The following is a 21108-nucleotide window of genomic DNA, read 5'->3' as shown; positions in this document are numbered from 1 at the left end:
GTCTGCTCACTGCTGCTGCGGCCGCCCAGTAGCTGATCTGCTCGGCAGTGCGGTAGCAGCGAGGAGCCGAATCGGGGTTTCCCCTTTGCATGGGCGGCGGGGAAACCCCGATCTTCGTCTGCTCGCTGCTGCTGCGCTACCGAGCAGATCAGCTGATGGGCGGCCGCAGCAGCAGCGAGCAGACGAAGATCGGGGTTTCCCCACCGCCCACGCAAAGGGGAAACCCCGATCTTCGTATGCTCGCTGCTGCTGCGCTACCGAGCAGATCAGCTGCTGGGCGGCCGAAGGAACTTTCCCTGGGTCTTCTCCGCTGCCCACGCAAACTCCACCATCTGCGCATGCGCGGCCATGAAAAAAAGGGCGCGCATGCGCAGATGGTGTTTTTACTTCCGCAACCCTACATCGTGAAAAATCGATTATCGCGAGGGGTCTTGGAACGGAACCCTCGCGATAATCGAGGGATCACTGTATATAGGGATGGATAGATAGATAGATAGATAGATAGATAGATAGATAGATAGATAGATAGAGATAGATAGAAGATAGAGATATGATAGAGGTAAATAGATGATAGATAGACAGACAGACAGACAGACACACACACACACACATATGGAGAGAGAGAAAGAGAGAGAGAAAGAGATAAATATAAAGATAGATAGATAGACGGATGATAGAGATAATAGACAGAAAGATAAATAGAGATAGACAGACAGATGGGAAGATAGATAAACAGAGAGAAAGACAGACAGACAGACAGACAGACAGACAGACAGACAGACAGACAGACATAGATAATGTGGACAATACAATACACGAGATAAAACATTTAATAAAAGCAAAACCATGATAAAATCACCGTAATATGTCGCCATTGGCTTGCAATAGGTTAGGTATTATAATTCCTTGCCTATGAGAATTATTTTTTCCTCCCCCTCCTCTTGGACCATAATAAAATGATCTCTATTGAAACCCAGCTGTGATCCATGTGACGGCTTGCCATTCCCAAATCTGATATACATCTGGATACTCACCGCTGGTTTTTGGAGGCACTGATCAATGATTTTTTCCATTCTCCTCTTCACAAAATGCAGGGATTTTTGAGGGTAGTATGGAAACAGCAACGGGCTTTCTAAGGAACGTTTGAAAAAGAAAAAAGTCAAATTAACAGAATCCGCAAGAAAAGGCGGATTTATCTATCTATCTATCTATCTATCTATCTATCTATCTATCTATCTATCTATCTATCTATCTACAGAATCACTCTCTATCTCTACCTATCTATTTATCTACAGTATCTCTCTCTCTCTATCGTATCTCTCTCTCTCTATCTATCTATCGATCTATCTACAGAATTGCTCTCTCTACTTATCTATCTATCTATCTATCTATCTATCTACAGTATCTCTCTCTCTCTCTCTATCGTATCTATCTATCTATCTATCTATCTATCTTATCTCTCTCTCTCTATCTATCTATCCATCAATCCCTATATATCGCTATTTTTGTCCATTTATCTACCTCTATATATCTATATCTCTGTAGATTTATCAATCTGCATTTGCCTGCCTGCCTGTCTCTCTCTATTTATCTATAATCTCTCTATCATACGTTTGTCTGTGCGTGTGTGTCTCTCTCTATCTATCTACAGTTCATATATCTCTCCCTCTATCTACAGTATCTCTCTCTATCTCTATCTATCGCATATCTCTCTCTCTCTCTCTCTCTCTCTCTCTCTCTCTCTCTCTATCTATCTATCTATCTATCTATCTATCTATCTATCATATCTCTCTATCTATCTCTTTCTCCATCTCTCTCTCTCTATCTATCCATCCATCCCTATATATCGCTATTCTCGTCCATTTATCTACCTCTATATATCTATATCTCTGTATATTTATCTATCTGTATTTGCCTGCCTGCCTGTCTCTCTCTATTTATCTTTTTATCTATAATCTATCATACGTTTATCTGTTTATCTCTGTCTGTCTGTCTCTGTCTCTGTCTGTCTGTCTGTCTGTCTGTCTATCTATCTATCTATCAGATTTATATGCCACCTGTCTCTGAAGAGTAGATGAAAAATGGCAAAAACGTTAACCTTGGTAGAAGCTGCAGAGAAACACGATAGCACTTTAAAAAGTGTGGGCAATCTTGATCTATTTACTCTCCTTCCAAAAGGCAATAATAGTTTACGGAGGCCCAAGTTTTCACACTGTTGATTAGCTTGAAATTAAAACCGCACGGTACCTTGAAGACTGCTACTATTTTGAAGGAAATTAAACCACTGGTTTCCGTCTGTGTTAGGCGGAGACACAAGATCGTCCTCTTCATCTTTCAAATACTGAAAAGAGAACGATTTTAATAAGAATCTGTGGAGAGGAAGGAGGGGGTGTAATGCCAGGACTGTAGGTTTCCCCCCCCCCTCTCGATTTGTAAAAAATATAATAAAAAAAAATAAAATGTCAGATCTGATTTTTTCCCTCCCTCTTCGTCTTTTCAACTGGGAAACAAACAAAAATCTTTTAGAGGTCTAGTCGGGTTTTGCTGTAAAAGCCTTTGAAAAAATGGTTTTATGACTCCCCGTCTTCAATCTGTTTATCGCTGCTTTTCTCCAAACCCGGCCTCTTATCTTTGCCGAGTGGAACAATTTATCAGAAGCGGCCATAAACCTTTGCTCCGTGAAACTTCTCCGCAGCTACAATTGTGCCTTGTGACTGCGAGTTGTTCATTAAGCGACACATTTTTATGCCCCTATGGGCCTGGCCTGGTCCCTTCGTCCTCGCTGAGGGAGAAAGCCACTACAAGCGAGAGGCGGTGTTCACAAAACCCCTTGTTTTCCCTCAGTGAGGCTCCTGGACGCATCCATTTAAATCTACTCCAAGTAGACCTCGACGTAAAACCACCATTTGTCATCCTCTTTTAACGACTCCATAATCCCTTACGGAGTGTGTGTGTATGTGGAGTCATGGCTGAATGGAGCCAAGTGTTTACTGGCCCACTACCTTTCCCTGTCGCCATTGAGGAGCTTTGTTCGACAGATGTATTCTTAGTGTGCCCAGAGAGCGAAATATCTGCCTCTACCTAGGATCGAACTCCCAGCCTCCGGATTGTGAGGCGAGAGCGCCACCTCTAGGCCACCAAACCACTCGCCCCAGGACCCTAATTGAGCCCCAAAAAATTATATTTCTTTCAAATAGAAACATAGAAGACTGACGGCAGAAAAAGACCTCCTGGTCCATCTAGTCCGCCCTTATACTATTTCCTGTATTTTATCTTAGGATGGATCTATGTTTATCCCAGGCATGTTTAAATTCAGTTACTGTGGATTTACCAACCACGTCTGCTGGAAGTTTGTTCCAAGCATCTACTCCTCTTTCAGTCAAACATGGGAGGTTTGCCCCATTGTATGACATTTCTTGCCGCCGTCATTAATTGAATCACTGCCATTGTTAAGTGAGCAACCTGGGTGTGGAAGGGAATCTTTGATAGTCAGATGGTCGCAAAAGGGGATCACATGACTCCAGGATATAGCAACCGACGGAACTGTGAATCAGTTGAATTCTGATCACGTGACTATATACAGTTAGTCCTTGAGTTACGACCGCAATGGAGGTCCAGTTTTACCTTGCTAAGCGAGACGTTTGTGAAACGAGCTTTGCCTCATTTTTACGACCGTGCTCGTTATCGCAGTTGTTAAGCATAAATCACCGCAGTTAGGGACGTGCTGATTTAGCGAACCCACTGACCTTCCGTGTCAGAAGGTCGCAAAAGAGGACCACACAATACCCTTCCCCACCTGGAACTCTGCAACCGTCATAAATGCGAGTCTGTGGCTCAGCCTCGGAATTTTGATCGCGTGACTGTGGGGAGACTCAGTCGTAAGTGTGAAAAATGATGGTTGCAAGGGTGAAAAATGGTAGCGGGTGTGAGAAAAAAAGCATTTTTTTTCCAGTGCAGTGGAATTTTGCACAGTCACTAAGTGAATTGTTGTACATCGAGAACCGCTAGCACTTCAAATTGCCAGACTCTTCTACCTTGTGAGATTTTGTCACTGCCGCCTGACATCTTGCAGGAATGCGGATGACACAAGAGGTCATCATTCCGTTTTAGGTCATATTTGGCTGGTTCACACCGGTTTGCCCGAACTGGTACTAGAAATCAATCACTCACCCTGGTTCTATGACGTCCTATGTAGGGACTTTTTTTAGGTCGGGTGTAGGGATAAAAAGCGCAAGCAAAAAAATCGCATGCGCAGAAGGCTAGGTGCCAGTGATGGCCTGCTATCGGAATGATCAGGTACTACACTCCAGTAGAGATTTTTGGTATATGCACACAGTGCGAGTGAGATTTCGGCAATTATTTTTCTGCGCATGCACGGAAGCAAATATATTGGCGAAAATCGCCGACGTCTTGCTTGTACATGCATCCTCACACAAGACTTTTCATGCTGCGCATGCACAGAAGCCAAATCTCACGCCGACGGTGTGGGCATGCCCGCCCGCTGGACGCCCGCATGCCCGCGATGGCCTCAGAGGGCATACCGGTAGCGTCGAAGTTGGCAGTTGGCTAGACGCATGCGCGGAAGGCTGGGTGCCAGCGGTGGCTTGCTACTGGAACGGTCAAGTGCTACACTCTGGTAGTGATTTTCAGGATGTGCACACTGCACAAGCGAGATTTTGGCAATTTTCGCCGATCTTTTGCTTCTGTGCATGCGCGGAATCAAAAAACCAGCGAAAATTGCCAAACTCTCGCTCAAGTGTCCTCACACAAGATTTTGTTTGCTGTGCATGCACAGAAGCCAAATCTTGCGGCAATGGGCGCGCACCAGTGTGCGGAGGGTTTACCGGTAGCATGAAAAATGGCGGTCTTTCGTTGCTAGGCACATGCGCGGAAGGCAGTGTAGTGGCAAAATGGGACACTCCCCCCTTGCAGGGATCCGCCGTGCAAATCCCACACCAACCCACCCATGTCCAAGAGTTTTCTCTACACGGAAAAGAAGTCTGCTTAATAGGACTCCAAAATTTGCAGACTCCGTTAACGGAGCGCAGACTTTCCTTGTGGAAAGTCGCAGCTGGCCAACTCATCCTTTCTCAAGAACTCTGGGACCCGGACCATCACTCAACACAATGACAGACATCTTACCTGCCCGACTCTTTCGATGTTAAAGTATTTCCCTTTCCGACTGTAGAGCTCGGGCGCCTAGAAAGGAAAGAGTGAAGTAACTTGTTGGAAGTCTCCTAATTCCCAAAATTTTACCTTTAAACTATCCATGGTTGACCTCTCCTGATTCCTAAGAGATCAGTAAGGGGCGTGCATAAGCGCACCAGCGTGCCTTCCGTCCCGTCCTAATACTTTTCTTATATTTCTACTAACTACATGTATATGTTTATGAACTCTAGTATTTGTTCCATATTGTTCCTATGTCTTTTCTTCTAATCTTCCATTGATATATTTTATTATGATTATATCCTCTGAAACCAAATTATGTATTGGACAAAATAAAGAAAATTAAATAAATAAAATCCTGAGAATTCTCTATCAGTAATAAACCTTTTGTTGGGAATTCCGATTAGTCCGCAATGTTAATTTAATCAATCAACCTCAATATCATGTCATTGTATTGGGTTTGAATGATTATATATACTGGGGTGGGTTCCAGTAGTGGGTACTACTGGTACGGTCAACACCATCGTACCGGTAGCGAAAACTGTGAGCGCGTCCAAGCGAGATTTTGCTTCTGTGTATGCGCGGGAAGCAAAATCTTGTGAGGGGACGTGTGCATGGGAGAGATTTTGGTGATTTTCTGCTCTGCGTGCACGAAAGTAAAAAAAAAATCACTGAAATCTCACATGCACGTCCTCTCGCAAGATTTTGCTTCCCACGCATGCGCAGAAGCAAAACCTTGATCGGACATGCACACTCGCACAGCAGATATATGGAGCTGTGTGCACAGCGCCTCGGAGCGGTGGGAGCAGGTTCCTCCTGGCTTGGTCCAGATTGTGCAAACTGCTAGCGACCCGCTGGTGACGTCAGAATAACGTCACAGGCTCGGTTTGGGCTCCACCCTCTTTTTTTGGAATTTTTTTGACAAATTTTTTAACCGTTTCGATGTTGTTTCCTCTGTTGCTGCTTAACAAAGGGCCTTCCCGCCAGCCCTCGGGTTTAAACCAACCATTATTCCTCTCCCCCCCCCCCCCCGAAGCACACCTGATCAGCTCCTCGGCTGTGTTTCCAGACGATTCCAGCTACTGAGCATGCGCGGAAGCCAAACTGGACGAGGAACATGTGTGTGCGAACCTATGGCCGCCTGCTGGAAGTGGCACCCAGAGCCATCTCTCTGGGCACGCGAGCCGCTGCCCATTGCCCTTCCGCGTTCTGGCGCACTGGCCAACTGGTCTTCACGCACACGGGAGCGCCGGAAACCGGAAGAACAGCTGCCCAATGTGCATGCACATGCTGGGAAGATAATCTTCTGGTTTCTGGCACGCACATGCCCGCCAGCCAACTAGTCTTCCAATGTGCGTGTGCACCAGAAATCAGAAGACCGGGTGGCCGGCATGTGGGGAGCATCATGTTTTTGGCACATGCAAGCGCATCGGGTGGCTGCTTCTGGCGGGCATGTGCACGCCCCCATTTCAATACTCAGTGCCAAAAAGGTTCGCCAATACTGGTATGGGGTCACTGGTACAGCTCTATTTTGTTCTGTTCTGCATTCTATTCTATATTCTATATACAGTGGTACCTCAAGATACGAACCCCTCGTCTTACGAACAACCCGAGATACGAACCCGGGGTTCAGAAAAATTTTGCCTCTTCTTACGAACTTTTTTCGTGTTACGAACGGCAAACCCGAACTTCCGGGTTCGGCGTTCGGGAGGCTGCTGGGAAGTCCCGCAGCCCGGCTGTCACCTTTTAAAACAGCCAGGGGGCTTCCCAGTTGCCTCCCGGAGCCAAACCCGGAAGTTCGGGTTTGGCGTTCGGCTTGGAGAGGCTGCTGGGAAGCCACCCGGCTGTTTTAAAATTTGACAGCCGGGCTGCGGGGCTTCTCGGCGGCAGCGTTCAGGAGGCCGCTTTGGGTTTTTGGCTGGGAGGGAGGGCATGAGGTCCGACGCTGGGGGAGGGAGTCAGGAAGGTCCTCTTGCTCCCCCCGTCAGCGAAAAACACAAAGACGGTCTGCCATCGCATGACAGGCAGGGCGGAGCAGCGTGGAGCAAAGGGAGTCTGAAACCGCCAGCAGCTTCAGTTTCCCATTGCTCCGCGGGCGGCGGCAGACCGCCTTTGTATTTTTGGCTGGGGGGGAAAGCAGGAGGCGCAGGATCAGGCCGGCGGCGGGCACGGGAGAGGCAGCAGGTCTGCATCCTGGGCGGGTGGGCGGGCCGCGGGCGAGGAGGCGCGACCGAGCGGGCCGGCTCAGGCTCTGGCTAGGACGGGGCGGGCAGCAGCTGGGCGCGGCAGCGAGGGTGCATCTGACTCGGGGCTTGCGGCGCCTGACGCAGCGGGTAACAACAGCGTGGGAGACAGGAGAGGACCAGGCAACCGGAGCAGCGTTGCCGCTGCTCCCGGCTTGGCTTCCCTGGCCGCCTTGGCTTCCCTGGCCGCCTGGCGCTGCGATCTTCCAATCTTCCCTTGGCGATCTTCTGATCTTCCCTGGCTTCCCTGGCCGCCTGGTGCTGCGATCAGAAGATCGCAGCGCCAGGCGGCCAGGGAAGTGGCCAGGGAAGCAGCCAGGGAAGCCAAGGGAACATCGGAAGATCGCAGCGCCAGGCGGCCAGGGAAGCCAAGGGAAGATCGCCAAGGAAAATGCCCAGCCCAGCCCCCCCCCCAGGCGTTTTCCTGGAAGGAATGCCATCCACCACCGAGCTTTTCGTAATCTGTTTAAATTTCCTTCACTCCCCCCCCCCAACATTCCCCGCCTTGCCTCGCTTGACTGGCCAGAGGACATGACATTCACCGCCTCCCGTGCCTGCTTTGGCTTTGCGATTGGACGCGCCTCCCGCCGCTCTGCCCAATCGCAAAGCCAAAGCAGGCACGGGAGGCGGTGAATGTCATGTCCTCTGGCCAGTCAAGCGAGGCAAGGCGGGGAATGTTGGGGGGGGGAGTGAAGGAAATTTAAACAGATTACGAAAAGCTCGGTAGTGGTGATTGCACTCCTTTTAGAAAAACACCTCCACGGGGGCTGGGCTGCGCATTTTCCTGGAAGGAATGCCATCCACCACCGAGCTTTTCGTAATCTGTTTAAATTTCCTTCACTCCCCCCCCCAACATTCCCCGCCTTGCCTCGCTTGACTGGCCAGAGGACATGACATTCACCGCCTCCCGTGCCTCCTTTGGCTTTGCGATTGGACGCGCCTCCCGCCGCTCTGCCCAATCGCAAAGCCAAAGCAGGCACGGGAGGCGGTGAATGTCATGTCCTCTGGCCAGTCAAGCGAGGCAAGGCGGGGAATGTTGGGGGGGGGAGTGAAGGAAATTTAAACAGATTACGAAAAGCTCGGTGGTGGATGGCATTCCTTCCAGGAAAATGCGCAGCCCAGCCCCCGTGACTGGCCAGAGGACATGACATTCACCGCCTCCCGTGCCTCCTTTGGCTTTGCGATTGGGCAGAGCGGCGGGAGGCGCGTCCATAGGCTTGGTCGGGTCGCCGCAGCACCCTCCCTTCGCCAACCCTTTGGCGGTCACCGGTGGGCTTAGGGTGCCTCGGCACCGACTTCGCTGCCCCTTCCCGAGCCCAGCCCCGTGACATTCGCTTTCCTCCCGCCCGCAGCCGAGACTGATCGTGGGCTCCTTCGCAACCTCGGAGAGCTTCCAGGGCATGAAAGCTCACGAAAACCAGGAAGCTCTCCGAAGTTGCGAAGGAGCCCACGATCAGTCAACTGCGGGCGGGAGGAAAGCAAATGCCAAGGGGCTGGGCTCGGCTCCCCCCTCGGCTCCCCCCCTTACCAGCCCCGCCGCGGAAGGCTCCATTCTGTTCCCTGCCGGCCCGATTGAGCGGCCGGCGGTCTCCATTCAGGGAACAGAATGGAGCCTTCCGCGGCGGGGCTGGTAAGGGGGGGAGCCGAGGGGGGAGCCGAGCCCAGCCCCGTGGCATTCGCTTTCCTCCCGCCCGCAGCCGACTGATCGTGGGCTCCTTCGCAACCTCGGAGAGCTTCCTGGTTTTCGTGAGCTTTCATGCCCTGGAAGCTCTCCGAGGTTGCGAAGGAGCCCACAATCAGTCGGCTGCGGGTGGGAGGAAGGCGAATCCCCCGTGGGCTCCGTTACATCTTCCGCTGCCAGCCAGGCCATGCTGGCGGCAGCGGAACAATCGCCTTCCTCCCGCCCGCAGCCGACTGACCGTGGGCTCCTTCCCGAGCTCTCTTCCTGAGCCTCCCGTTTTCTCTCCCCCCCTCGCCCCTTCGCCTCCCTGTGTTCCTAGGAGAAGTGCTGGGGATTGAGGCAAGACAGACCTTCTGCTCCTCACCAGCACTTCTCCTAGGAACACAGGGGGGCGAAGGGGCGAGGGGGCGGAGAGAGAACGGGAAGCTCAGCATTCCGTCAGCCGCAGCGCTGGCTGTCAACTTTTCTTTTTAAAACTGGGCAGGAGCTGACTTGCCTCCCCAGTGCTAAAAAGAAAAGTTGACAGCCAGCGCTGCGACTGACGGAATGCTGAGCCTCCCGTTCTTCCCCCCCCCCCACCTTGCCCCTTCCGGTTTCGGCGTTCGGGAGACCGCTGGGTTCCCAGCTGTCTCCGAACGCCAAACACCAAAGCCGAACTTCCCGTTCGGCTTCAGGAGACAGCTGGGAAGCGGCGCGGCTCTTTTAAAAGATGACAGCCGGCCTGGGGGGCTTTCCAGCACCCCCGAACCCTGTGCTGGGAAGCCCCCCAGGCCGGCTGTCACCTTTTAAAACAGCCGCGCCGCTTCCCAGCAGTCGCGGAAAGCCGTTTTTTTGCGGGGGGGTTTTTGGTTGCACGGATTAATTGACTTTACATTGTTTCCTATGGGAAACAATGTTTCGTCTTACGAACCTTTCATCTTACGAACCTCCCCCCGGCACCAATTAAGTTCGTATCTTAAGGTACCACTGTACTCTATATTCTATATTCTATATTCCATATTCTATATTTATATTCTATTTTATCCTTCTGTTCTGTTCTATTCTATTCTATCCTACTATTCTGTTCCGTTGTTTTATTCTATTCTACTGTTCTATTCTATCTGCTATTCTGTTGTGTTCTATTTTATTCTATTCTATCCTACTGTTCTATTCTATTCTACGCTATGCTACTCTAATACTAGTCTAGAATAAAACAAATATAATGTGAAATAAAAATTAAATAGAAAGCTTACTTCATTGAAGTGCTCCGTCAGAAAATCAGCCACAAAAGTAATATCCTTCTGAGTCATCTGCAAGAAAAAGAAACACAACAGATCACTACAACCACAAATTTACACTTTGGGCATCTACACAAAACACAGCACGACCAAAACCCACAGCCGTCACAATTCTGCAAACCAACAAACTGCCCGAATGATATTTTCAAACAACTTGGGGTAGAGAAAAAACAAACCCCAGAGCAGTAATGCAATAATATTTTGAAGAAGGATTCGTAATAAAAAAACACAATTAAGCTAATCCTAAAATCTTTCCGACGGCTTTTATATTGAACAAAGTCGGCTTCTAAGAGGATCAAAATGAGGAAAACACAGGATCATTTTCTAAGAATAGCATGACTAGCAGTTTAAAAAAGAATATTTTCATTGATGAAGAAACCGTTTGCCAATTGGAAGAAATAGAATTTAACCCCCGCGTGAGAGAAGCAACCAGTCAGGAATTGAATTTGAGTTGATATCCATCTATCTATCTATCTATCTATCTATCTATCTATCTATCTATCTATCTATCTATCTATCTATCTATCTATCTTATCTATCTATCTATCTATCTATCTATCTATCTATCTAACTATCTATCTATCTATCTATCTTATCTATCTAGCTATCTATCTACCTATCTAACTATCTAACTATCTTATCTATCTATCTATCTATCTATCTATCTATCTATCTATCTTATCTATCTATCTATCTATCTAACTATCTAATCTATCTATCTATCTATCTATCTATCTATCTTATCTATCTAGCTATCTATCTACCTATCTATCTATCTATCTAACTATCTTATCTATCTATCTATCTATCTATCTATCTATCTATCTATCTATCTAACTATCTTATCTATCTATCTATCTATCTATCTATCTATCTATCTAACTATCTTATCTATCTATCTATCTAACTATCTTATCTATCTATCTATCTATCTATCTATCCATCTTATCTATCGATCTATCTATCTATCTATCTATCCATCTTATCTATCTATCTATCTATCTATCCATCTTATCTATCTATCTATCTATCTATCCATCTTATCTATCTATCTATCTATCTATCCATCTTATCTATCTATCTATCCATCTTATCTATCTATCTATCTATCTATCTATCTATCTATCCATCTTATCTATCTATCTATCTATCTATCTATCTATCCTATCTATCTTATCTATCTATCTATCTATCTATCTATCTATCTATCTATCTATCTATCTATCTATATTATCTATCTATCTATCTATCTATCTATCTCTATGTATCTATCTTATCTATCTATCTATCTATCTATCTATCTATCTATCTATCTATCTATCTATCTATATCTATGTATCGCCGTTACAATGGTATGCATGGTATATTTGTATGTGTGTTTGGTTTTGTATATTAAGGGGTTTTAATTTGCTTTTAGTATTGTATTATTATTGTACACTGTCTATGATTGCTGTTAGCTGCCCCGAGTTTTCGGAGAGGGGCGGCATATAAATCCAATAAAACTTGAAACTATGCCGCCCAGTCCTGAAGGACTCAGGGTGGCTTACAATAATAATATAAATAGAAATACAAATAGTTATAGAACAATAAAAAAGAAGTGAAATATAATCTAAAACTATAAAACACCAGATTAAAAAGAAACCCACTAATTATAAAGCAGTCATAATCCCATACATACATACCATTCATAGTGTGGCCTTATCAGTTGTTAGTTCATGGGCCCTCTCATCTTTTTAAGTTGAGAACTTGCACAATTGGTGGTTGACTAAATACTTTCCCCCCCCCCCCCACTAAATACTTTGACTAAATATTCTTCCCCCCAAGAAACAGTAAATTGTTATATTTTATTCCAATTTCACTTTAAATTGTGTTTTATTCTAATTTTATTTATTTTATTTATTTATTAAATTTGTATGCCGCCCCTCTCCGTAGACTCGGGGCAGCTCACAGCAGTAATAGAAAAATGATGTACAATACAAATCTAATAATTAAAACTAAAAACTCATAATTTAAAAAACATGCACACAACATACCATAGATAAACAATATAGGCCTGGGAAGTTATCTCAGTTCTCCCATGCCTGACGGCAGAGGTGGGTTTTAAGAAGTTTACAAAAGGCAAGGAGGGTGGGGGCAGTTCTAATCTCAGGGGGGAACTGGTTCCAGAGGGTCGGGGCCGCCACAGAAAAGGCTCTTCCCCTGGGACCCGCCAAATGACATTGTTTAGTCAACGGGACCAGGAGAAGGCCAACTCTGTGGGACCTAACCGGTCACTGGGATTCGTGCGGCAGAAGGCGGTCCCGGAGATTTTGTTTTAAATTGTATTTTATTCCAATTTTGTTTTAAATTGTGTTTTATTCCAATTTTGTTTTAAATTGTGTTTTATTCCAATTTTGTTTTAAATTGTGTTTTTTTCTAATTTCATTTTAAATTTCATTTTATTCCAATTCCAATTTAAATTGTTTTTAAACGGATTTTAGTAATGATTTGTTTTTGGAACTCTGCATTTTGATCTGGCCCATAGGCTAATCAGTAAACAAAACTGAAAGTAAAACTATATGACTCCGGGTGATTTATACAGTAAATTAATGTATTTTATTCCAATTTCACTTTAAATTGTGTTTTATTCCAATTTAATTTTAAATTGCGTTTTATTCCAATTTCATTATAAATTACGTTTTATTTCCATTTTGTTTTAATTTTTTTAGTAATGTTGTTTAGTAATAATTTGTGTTTGGAACTCTGCACTTGGATCTGGCCCACAGGCTGATCAATAAACTAAACTAAACTGAAACTATATGACTATAGGCGATTTACAAATAACAACATTAGAGCATTTGAAAGCCTCTCAAGTTTCAAAACTGGGCACTGCCGATCCACCAGCAACTAAAGTTTCTTAAATACAGTGGTACCTCTAATTCGTTCCATGACCAGGTTCTTAAGTAGAAAACTTTGTAAGAAGAAGCAATTTTTCCCATGAATCAATGTAAAAGCAAATAATGTGTGCGATTGGGGAAACCAAAGGAAGGGTGGAGGCCCTGTTTCCTCCCAGGAGATTCCTAGAGAGGCCCCACGGAGGCTTCTCCCCGCCTTTTCCATCCGTTTCCTCCCAGGAGATTCCTAGAGAGGCCCCATGGAGGCTTCTCCCTGCCTTTTCTGGCCCTGTTTCCTCCCAGGAGATTCCTAGAGAGCCCCCAGGGAGGCTTCTCCCTGCCTCTTCCGGTTACAGTTTCGGAGGCTTGGGTTTATAAGTGGAAAATGGTTCTTGAGAAGAGGCAAAAAAATCTTGAACATCCAGTTTTTATCTAGAAAAGTTCATAAGTAGAGGCGTTCTTAGGTAGAGGTACCACTGTAACTTGCTAGCTTCTGATTTTGAGGTCTCAAAAAATAAGGAGTTTAATAAGTAGGAGACCATGTTATGTTTGGAGAGTCGTGTGGATGGATGTTTTGAAAGAAGAGTAAAAGACTTCTGCAAGCAAGCCCTTTAAAAAGAGCAAAAATCCATTCACTCCCAGTCTTCAGTGGTTTTATAGCGCTTTCAATGCGAAATGCAGTATTGAAGATTAAAGTTTGCACGATAAAGTCAAAGGATAAGATGCACTAGAAAATTTCACTTTATTAAGAGGACAAAAAAACTCAAAATGCTATGAAATATGGGAAGACTTGTATCAATGAATTGATGAAAGAAAACGACAAAAAAAGGAGAAAATGAAATAAAAATGCAGAATATTGTAAATAACGTAATTATTGTATTGTACAAATAGAAAATCAATGTAATTAAGTAGATGTGGAATCGCTTAAGGGCTTATTGTAATTTATAATGGTTACCTTGTTCAATTCAGGAGGGACAGGGTCTTCAGACATTCGAAGCATGGCTGGGGGAAAAAAATAGAAACATAGAAGATTGACAGCATAGAAGATTGACGGCAGAAAAAGACCTCCTGGTCTATCTAATCTGCCCTTAAACCATTTCCTGTATTTTATCTTAGGATGGATCTGTGTTTATCCCAGGCATGTTTCAATTCAGTTACTGTGGATTTACCAACCACGTCTGCTGGAAGTTTGTTCCAAGGATCTACTACTCTTTCAGTCAAATAATATTTTCTCACGTTGCTCCTGATCTTTCCCCCAACTAACCTCAGATTGTGCCCCCTTGTTCTTGTGTTCACTTTCCTTGCTGCTTGTATCCTTATGATTTATATTAATATTGTTTCCTGATTGCTTATTTGTACCCTATGACAGTCACTAAGTGATGAACCTTATGATTCTTGACAAATGTCTCTTTTCTTTTATGTACACTGAGAGCATCTGCACCAAAGACAAATTCCTTGCGTGTCTAATCACACTTGGCCAATAAAGAATTCTATTCTATTCTATTCTAATTTTCTATTCTATTTTCTATTTATGGAAAAAAATAGTAATAATGGAATTATTTCTATACTATTCTATTCCATATTTCTATTCTATTCTTCATTCCATTATTCTATTCTATCCTATCCAATCCATTAAACAGAGGAACCTCAAATCATAGTAGTGTTCCCTCGCTTTTCGCAAGGGATGCGTTTCGAGACCGCCCGCGAAAGTTGAATTTCCGCGAAGTAGAGATGTGGAAGTAAATACACTATTTTTGGCTATGAACAGTATCATAAGCCTTCCCTTAACACTTTAAACCCCTAAATTGCAATTTTCCATTCCCTTAGCAACCATTCAGATTATTACTCATCATGTTTATTTATTAAAGTTTATTAAAAGTTTGGCGATGACATATGACATCATCGGGTGAGAAAAGCCGTGGTATAGGGAAAAAACCCGCAAAGTATTTTTTAATTAATATTTTTGAAAAACCGTGGTATAGACTTTTCGCAAAGTTCGAACCCGCGAAAATCGAGGGAACAGTGTAATTGGCAATTGAACTGAAGTAGAAGCTATAAAGGCCATTGTGTAGAGACATCACTGCCTTCTTGTTGGCACAGCCCACCATTAACTTAGATCAACTTAGTTTGTTTTAAAAAGCTGTGCCGCATTTGCTCTAGATAGCAAGTTAAGGGGAGGTGGAAAAACCCAGAAGTATTTAGAATTACAACTATTTTTCTTACCTACATAAAGCCAACGGAAGAAAGCTTTGAAATTTTTCATGCTGCTGTCTATAACTCTGCGGGAAAAGAGAGAACAGAAACAAACCTCTTAAGCGGCATTTCGCCTTTTGTTGTGTCAGTCATTTATAAGCAGACCTTGAGTTACGACCACAATGGAGCCCAAATTTTCTGTCGTTAAGCGAGACATTTCTTCAAGGAGTTTTGCCTCATTTTTACGACCTCTGTTGCCCCGGTTGTTGTGGATCCCTGCAGCTGGTCAGTTAGTAACCTCTGTTTTTAAAGGTATCTCCCCAGAAAGTCACAAAAAAAAGGATCCCATTTTTCATTGTGCCGTGGTAGCTTTGAACAGTCGCTAAACGAAACTGTTCTCACATCGAAAACTACTTGCATGAAAATGAAGGGTTGGCAAATAAATTTTAAATACTTACTGGAGAAGTTCATTTGCTTTTAGAATGAAGGAACCAACTGCAGTAATTGCATCTGTAAATAAAGAATAAAAAGTGACTGAAGGTCGGGTAAAGGCAGCTTCGACAACGAAATCATAATTTGGGTGTCCTCCTGTTGTGGTTAGCTCCGGCCCAGCTCCTGCCCCAAGGACTGTGGATGTGGGGGAGACATCCACATGCTGCAGGCCTGTTTTGCCCCCGGTGGAATCTGATGATGAAGGCTCCTCTGACCAAGAAGACATGAGTGACAGGGAGGAGGAGAGTGGGGCAGACAGCTCAGAAGGAGATCAATTATCTGGCTCCTCCTTGGATTCAGAACAAGAGTTAATGATACAGCCACGCATGAGGAGAGCGATGCATAGGCAACAACAACTGAGAGATTATTATCAAAGAAAATGAGGCCACCTGTGGTTGGGTGGGGCTGTGGTCATTAGTGAGGCTGCTATAAAGAGCAGCCTGTGGGTTTGGCCATTGTGGAGGATTATCTGATCGTTGTGTTTCGTGACTGCTTTACTGACTTTGACCTTTTGTGTGCTGATTTTTCCCCGCTTTGAAACTAAACCAGAGCAAAATGTGTTTCACTTTGTGAAAGAAGAAGGACTGTGCATTGCCTCACAGCTGCAAGCTAAGTATCACAGAACTGATAAGGGACTTGTACAAATTACCAGTTTGTTTGGAGACAGGTGCTCTTTGCTATACAAAAAGAGGGCTTAGGTTAAGTGAATTTTCATTCTAAAGAACATTGTTTTGAATTTTCAAACGTGTGATTGTGTCTGAAATTTGTACCTGTGAATTTTCGGGAGGAGTCTACCAGAGAGCCCGACAGAACACCTCCTAGACTCACAGATAAAATTAGACCGATATCTGACAGCTGTGGCTAGGGGGACCTTTGCACAAGTTCGCCTAGTGCGCCAATTGCAACCCTACTTGGATCAGGAGGCTCTCCGCACGGTCATTCACGCCTTCATCACCTCACGGTTAGATTATTGCAACGCGGTCTACATGGGGCTACCCCTGAAGAGCGTTCGGAGACTACAGCTGTTCCAGAATGCAGCCGCGAGAACTGTTGTGGGTACACCTAGGTACAGCCATGTTACACCACTCCTCCGCGGACTGCACTGGCTCCTGATTGGTCTCCGGTGCAATTCAAGGTTATTACCCTTAAAGCCCTATATGGCTTAGGGCCAGAGTATCTTCGAGACCGCCTCCTACCGCATAGCTCCCAACGACCGATAAGGGCCCACAGGGTTGGTCTTCTCTGGGTCCTGTCAGCTAAACAGGGTCCGCAGGGGAGGGCCTTCTCTGTGGCTACCCCAGCTCTCTGGAACCAGCTACCTCCTGAGATCCAGACTACCGCCATCCTACTGGCCTTCCGGAAAGCGATAAAGAGCTGGCTTTTCCCGCAGGCCTGGCTCCGTTGATCTGATGGTGTACCATCGCGATCCGGCCATAAAAGTTACGTATGATTTTTAAGTATTGGTTTTAAACTGTTTGTAAATCGTTTTTAGAGCTTTTAATATTATTTTTATGTTTGAATTCTGGTTGTGAGCCACCTAGAGTCCCTAGGGAGGTGGGCGGTATGCAAATTGAATTCAATAAATCAATAAATCAATACATCAGTGACATCGTGCCGTACCTTCTATTCCCGAGGCGTCTAAGCCGAGAGATTCGTACTTCTGTTTCCACAAAGCCATGCCTTTCAGCTCGCTCAGGTGGTACAGCAAGGCCTCCGAACCGCTATCAAAGCAACGCGGATCCCATAAAAAAGGGAGAAAGTTCTTGTTAGGACTCTGTCCGTAACTGTTGCATTGGCAATATATTGGCCGCGGGTGTTGCAGACTGCCACAAGAGGGAGCCAGAGTTTATGGCTTATTTCTCGGAGTCACCCTCTCTGTTTCTCTTTGTCTGGCTACTCACTGTTAGGTTTGCTCTGCATTTTCTCTGCAATCTCTCTGTATTGTAGTCATGTATTATAGCTAAAATATACTGCTCAAAAAAAAAAATAAAGGGAATCCTCAAAGAACACATCCTAAATCTAAATGAATGAAATATTCTCATTGAATACTTTGTTCTCTACAAAGTTGAATGCGCACAACAGCATGTGAAATTGATGGTCAGTCAGTGTTGCTTCCTAAGTGGGGCTGTTTGATTTCACAGAAGTTTGATTTACTTGGAGTTATATTGTGTTAAGTGCCCCCTTTATTTTTTTGAGCAGTGTATATTTAGGCTTGATATTATTATTATTATATTGATATCATTATCATTGTAACTTGTTGCTTATATCCTAAGATTTTAATTAATATTGCTTCTTCATTGCTTATTTGACCCCTATGACAATCATTAAGTGTTGTACCATATGATTCTTAACAAATGTATATTTTATTTTATGTACGCTGAGAGCATATGCACCAAGACTAATTCCTTGTGTGTCCAATCACACTTGGCCAATAAAATTCTATTCTATTCTATTATTATTATTATTATTATTATTATTATTATTATTATTATTATTATTATTATTAATTAGATTTGTATGCCGCCCCTCTCCGTAGACTCGGGGCAGCATATCTTTGTTTAATGATTATGACAAAGACAAATCGTAAGAAACACTATTTGGTAACATTTGGACTGTTATTCTGAATTATTATGTGTATGACTTCAGACCGTTTATCTGAAGATGTTATTTCTCAAAGTAAACTTTAATTCAAGTTTTTATATCAGTGTGCGGCTGAGTAGTTATTCACAACTAATCTCAATCTAAACATTTCTGTGTATGCACAGAATACAAAGGATTACTCTGCTCTTACACTAGCAGATCTGTCTTTCAAAGATACTGAAAGCAAGCGAAAAACCAAGAACCAAACAAGGGGCTGGACTTTCATCTGCCAGACAGATAAAAACAAACCAAAATGAAGTAGATTTATGGAGTCTTTCCTTCCTATCCTTTCCTCTTTTTAAAAAATATTTATTTATTTATTTATTCAATTTTTATGCCGCCCTTCCCCTTAGACTCAGGGCGGCTTACAACATGTTAGCAATAGCACTTTTTATCAGAGCCAGCATATTGCTCCCACAATCCGGGTCCTCATTTTACCCACCTTGGAAGGATGGAAGGCTGAGTCAACCTTGAGCCGGTGATGAGATTTGAACCACTGACCTTCAGATCTACAGTCAGCTTCAGTGGCCTGCAGTACAGCACTCTACCTGCTGCGCCACCCCGGCTCCTTTTTCTCCCTTCTTTCCTTTCTTTTCCTTTGTCCCTTTTTCCTTTTCTTTCCTTCTTTCTTTCTCTCTCTTTCTTTCTTTCCTTTTTCTCATTTCTCTTCCTTTCTCTTCCCTCTCCTCTCCTCGCCTTCCTCCCTTCTTCCTCTCCTCTTTCCCTCCCTCACTCCCCTTTTATTAGGTTATGTGCAAAATAACCCTTAAATCAGTGTTTCCCAACCTTGGCAACTTGAAGATATTTGGACTTCAACTCCCAGAATTCCCCAGCCAGCGAATGCTGGCTCGGGAATTCTGGGAGTTGAAGTCCAGACATCTTCAAGTTGCCAAGGTTGGGAAACACTGCCTTAAATAACAAGGATATGCACACGGAAACATTTATGAGAGTAGTTATGAATTATTATTCAGCCACACACAGAGACACTAACTTGAATTGAAAGTTTTTACTTTTAGAAATAGCACAATCCGATAAAACAATCCGGGTCACACACATAATAGTCAGAATAACGGTCCGAAGAATGTCAAATGACAATGTCTTCTTACCAGTTCTCTTTGTTGTGAGCAGTAAACAAAGATACCAAGTTTAAACACAGTTTAGCTACAGCAAAGAATATCAGAGAGAGAATGCAGATCAGAGAGAAAGTATCGGAGCAAACTATGATCTCTAGCTCCCTCTTATGGTGACCTGCAATATAATCAACCAATCAGCATACTGTTAAAGTTATATACATTAACACAGTTAAACCTTCATACACATATTGTTCGTTTATATTGCCAATCCCACTGTTTGACAGTCCTGACCCCTTTTCCTTTTGTTTCCCCCCTTTCTTCCTCTCCTCTCTTCTCCCCTCTCCTCTTTCCCTTCCTTCCTTCTCTTTTTCTTCCCTTTCCCTTCCCCCTACTCCTTCCCACCCTCCCTCCCTTCCCTTCTTCTTTCTCTTCTTCCGCCTCTCCTCCGCTCCCTCTTTTCCTCCCTCCCCTCCTCCCTTTGGCATTCCCTATATTCTGCTGGGGTGTAATTTTTGAAACAAATCATTGTTTAATCGAATCATCAAAATTCAACCCCATCGAGGAATCTCTCATCCAGCTGCAAAGTTCAAATCTTTATTCCTCCTTTTTTTAACAGAAGAAAGTCAGATAGACAGGAACATGTTTAAAGTGATGTTAGGGTTTAGAGAAGGCCTGTGGACTACAACACCCAGAATTCCCCAGCCTGCCCACTTGCAGGGTCTTAAAGTTGCCTAGATTGCAAAACCCTGGCTTAGAGGTATAATAATAAGAGCCAGGGTGGTGCAGTGGTTAAGAGTACAGCATTGCAGGATACTTCACCTAACTGCTAGCTGTAGTTCAGCAGTTCAAATCTCACCACCAGCTCAAGGTTGACTCAGCCTTCCATCCTTCCGAGGGGGGTCAAATGAGGACCCAGATTGTTAGGGGCAAAAGACTGATTCTGTAAACTGCTTAGAGAGGGCTGTAAAAGCACTATGAAACGGTATATAAGTCTATTGCATTGGTTGCCGATCTTCTGCCGCACGAATCCCAGCGACCAGTTAGGTCCCACAGAGTTGGCCTTCTCCGGGTCCCGTCAACTAAACAATGCCGTTTGGCGGGACCCAGAGGAAGAGCCTTCTCTGTGGCGGCCCCGACCCTCTGGAATCAACTCCCCCCGGAGATTAGAACTGCCCCTACTCTCCTTGCCTTTCGTAAGCTCCTTAAGACCCACCTTTGTCGTCAGGCATGGGGGAACTGAGACATCTCCCCCGGGCATATACAATTCATGAATGGTATGTCTGTATGTATGTTTGTTTAGAAAATGGGGTTTTTTAAATATTTTTAAACTGTAATTTAGATTTGTTGTAAATTGTTTCACTTTGTTGTGAGCCGCCCCGAGTCTGCGGAGAGGGGCGGCATACAAATCTAAATAATAAATAAATAAATGAATGAATGAATGAATGAATGAATGAATGAATGAATGAATGA

The 21108-nt window shown here is 44.4% G+C and overlaps 1 protein-coding gene across 2 annotated transcripts in view; it reads right to left on the bottom strand.

The window, feature by feature from the left end:
- Positions 1 to 21108, bottom strand: part of ANAPC4 (anaphase promoting complex subunit 4) — a 57322-nt gene that overhangs the window by 15907 nt on the left and 20307 nt on the right. For both annotated transcript variants that reach the window (XM_070756966.1, XM_070756965.1), the window contains exons 15-22: positions 17546 to 17646; positions 15892 to 15943; positions 15464 to 15519; positions 14196 to 14242; positions 10323 to 10379; positions 5143 to 5199; positions 2248 to 2341; positions 1035 to 1132 (exon numbers count right to left, since the gene is read on the bottom strand). In XM_070756966.1, coding sequence (XP_070613067.1) covers positions 1035 to 1132; positions 2248 to 2341; positions 5143 to 5199; positions 10323 to 10379; positions 14196 to 14242; positions 15464 to 15519; positions 15892 to 15943; positions 17546 to 17646 — 562 coding nt within the window. The remainder of the gene's footprint in view (positions 1 to 1034; positions 1133 to 2247; positions 2342 to 5142; positions 5200 to 10322; positions 10380 to 14195; positions 14243 to 15463; positions 15520 to 15891; positions 15944 to 17545; positions 17647 to 21108) is intronic.

This window comes from Erythrolamprus reginae, chromosome 7 (genome assembly GCF_031021105.1).
Source record: "Erythrolamprus reginae isolate rEryReg1 chromosome 7, rEryReg1.hap1, whole genome shotgun sequence".
NCBI classification, from domain to species: domain Eukaryota; kingdom Metazoa; phylum Chordata; class Lepidosauria; order Squamata; family Dipsadidae; genus Erythrolamprus; species Erythrolamprus reginae.
This window is presented reverse-complemented; position numbering and strand designations above follow the sequence as displayed.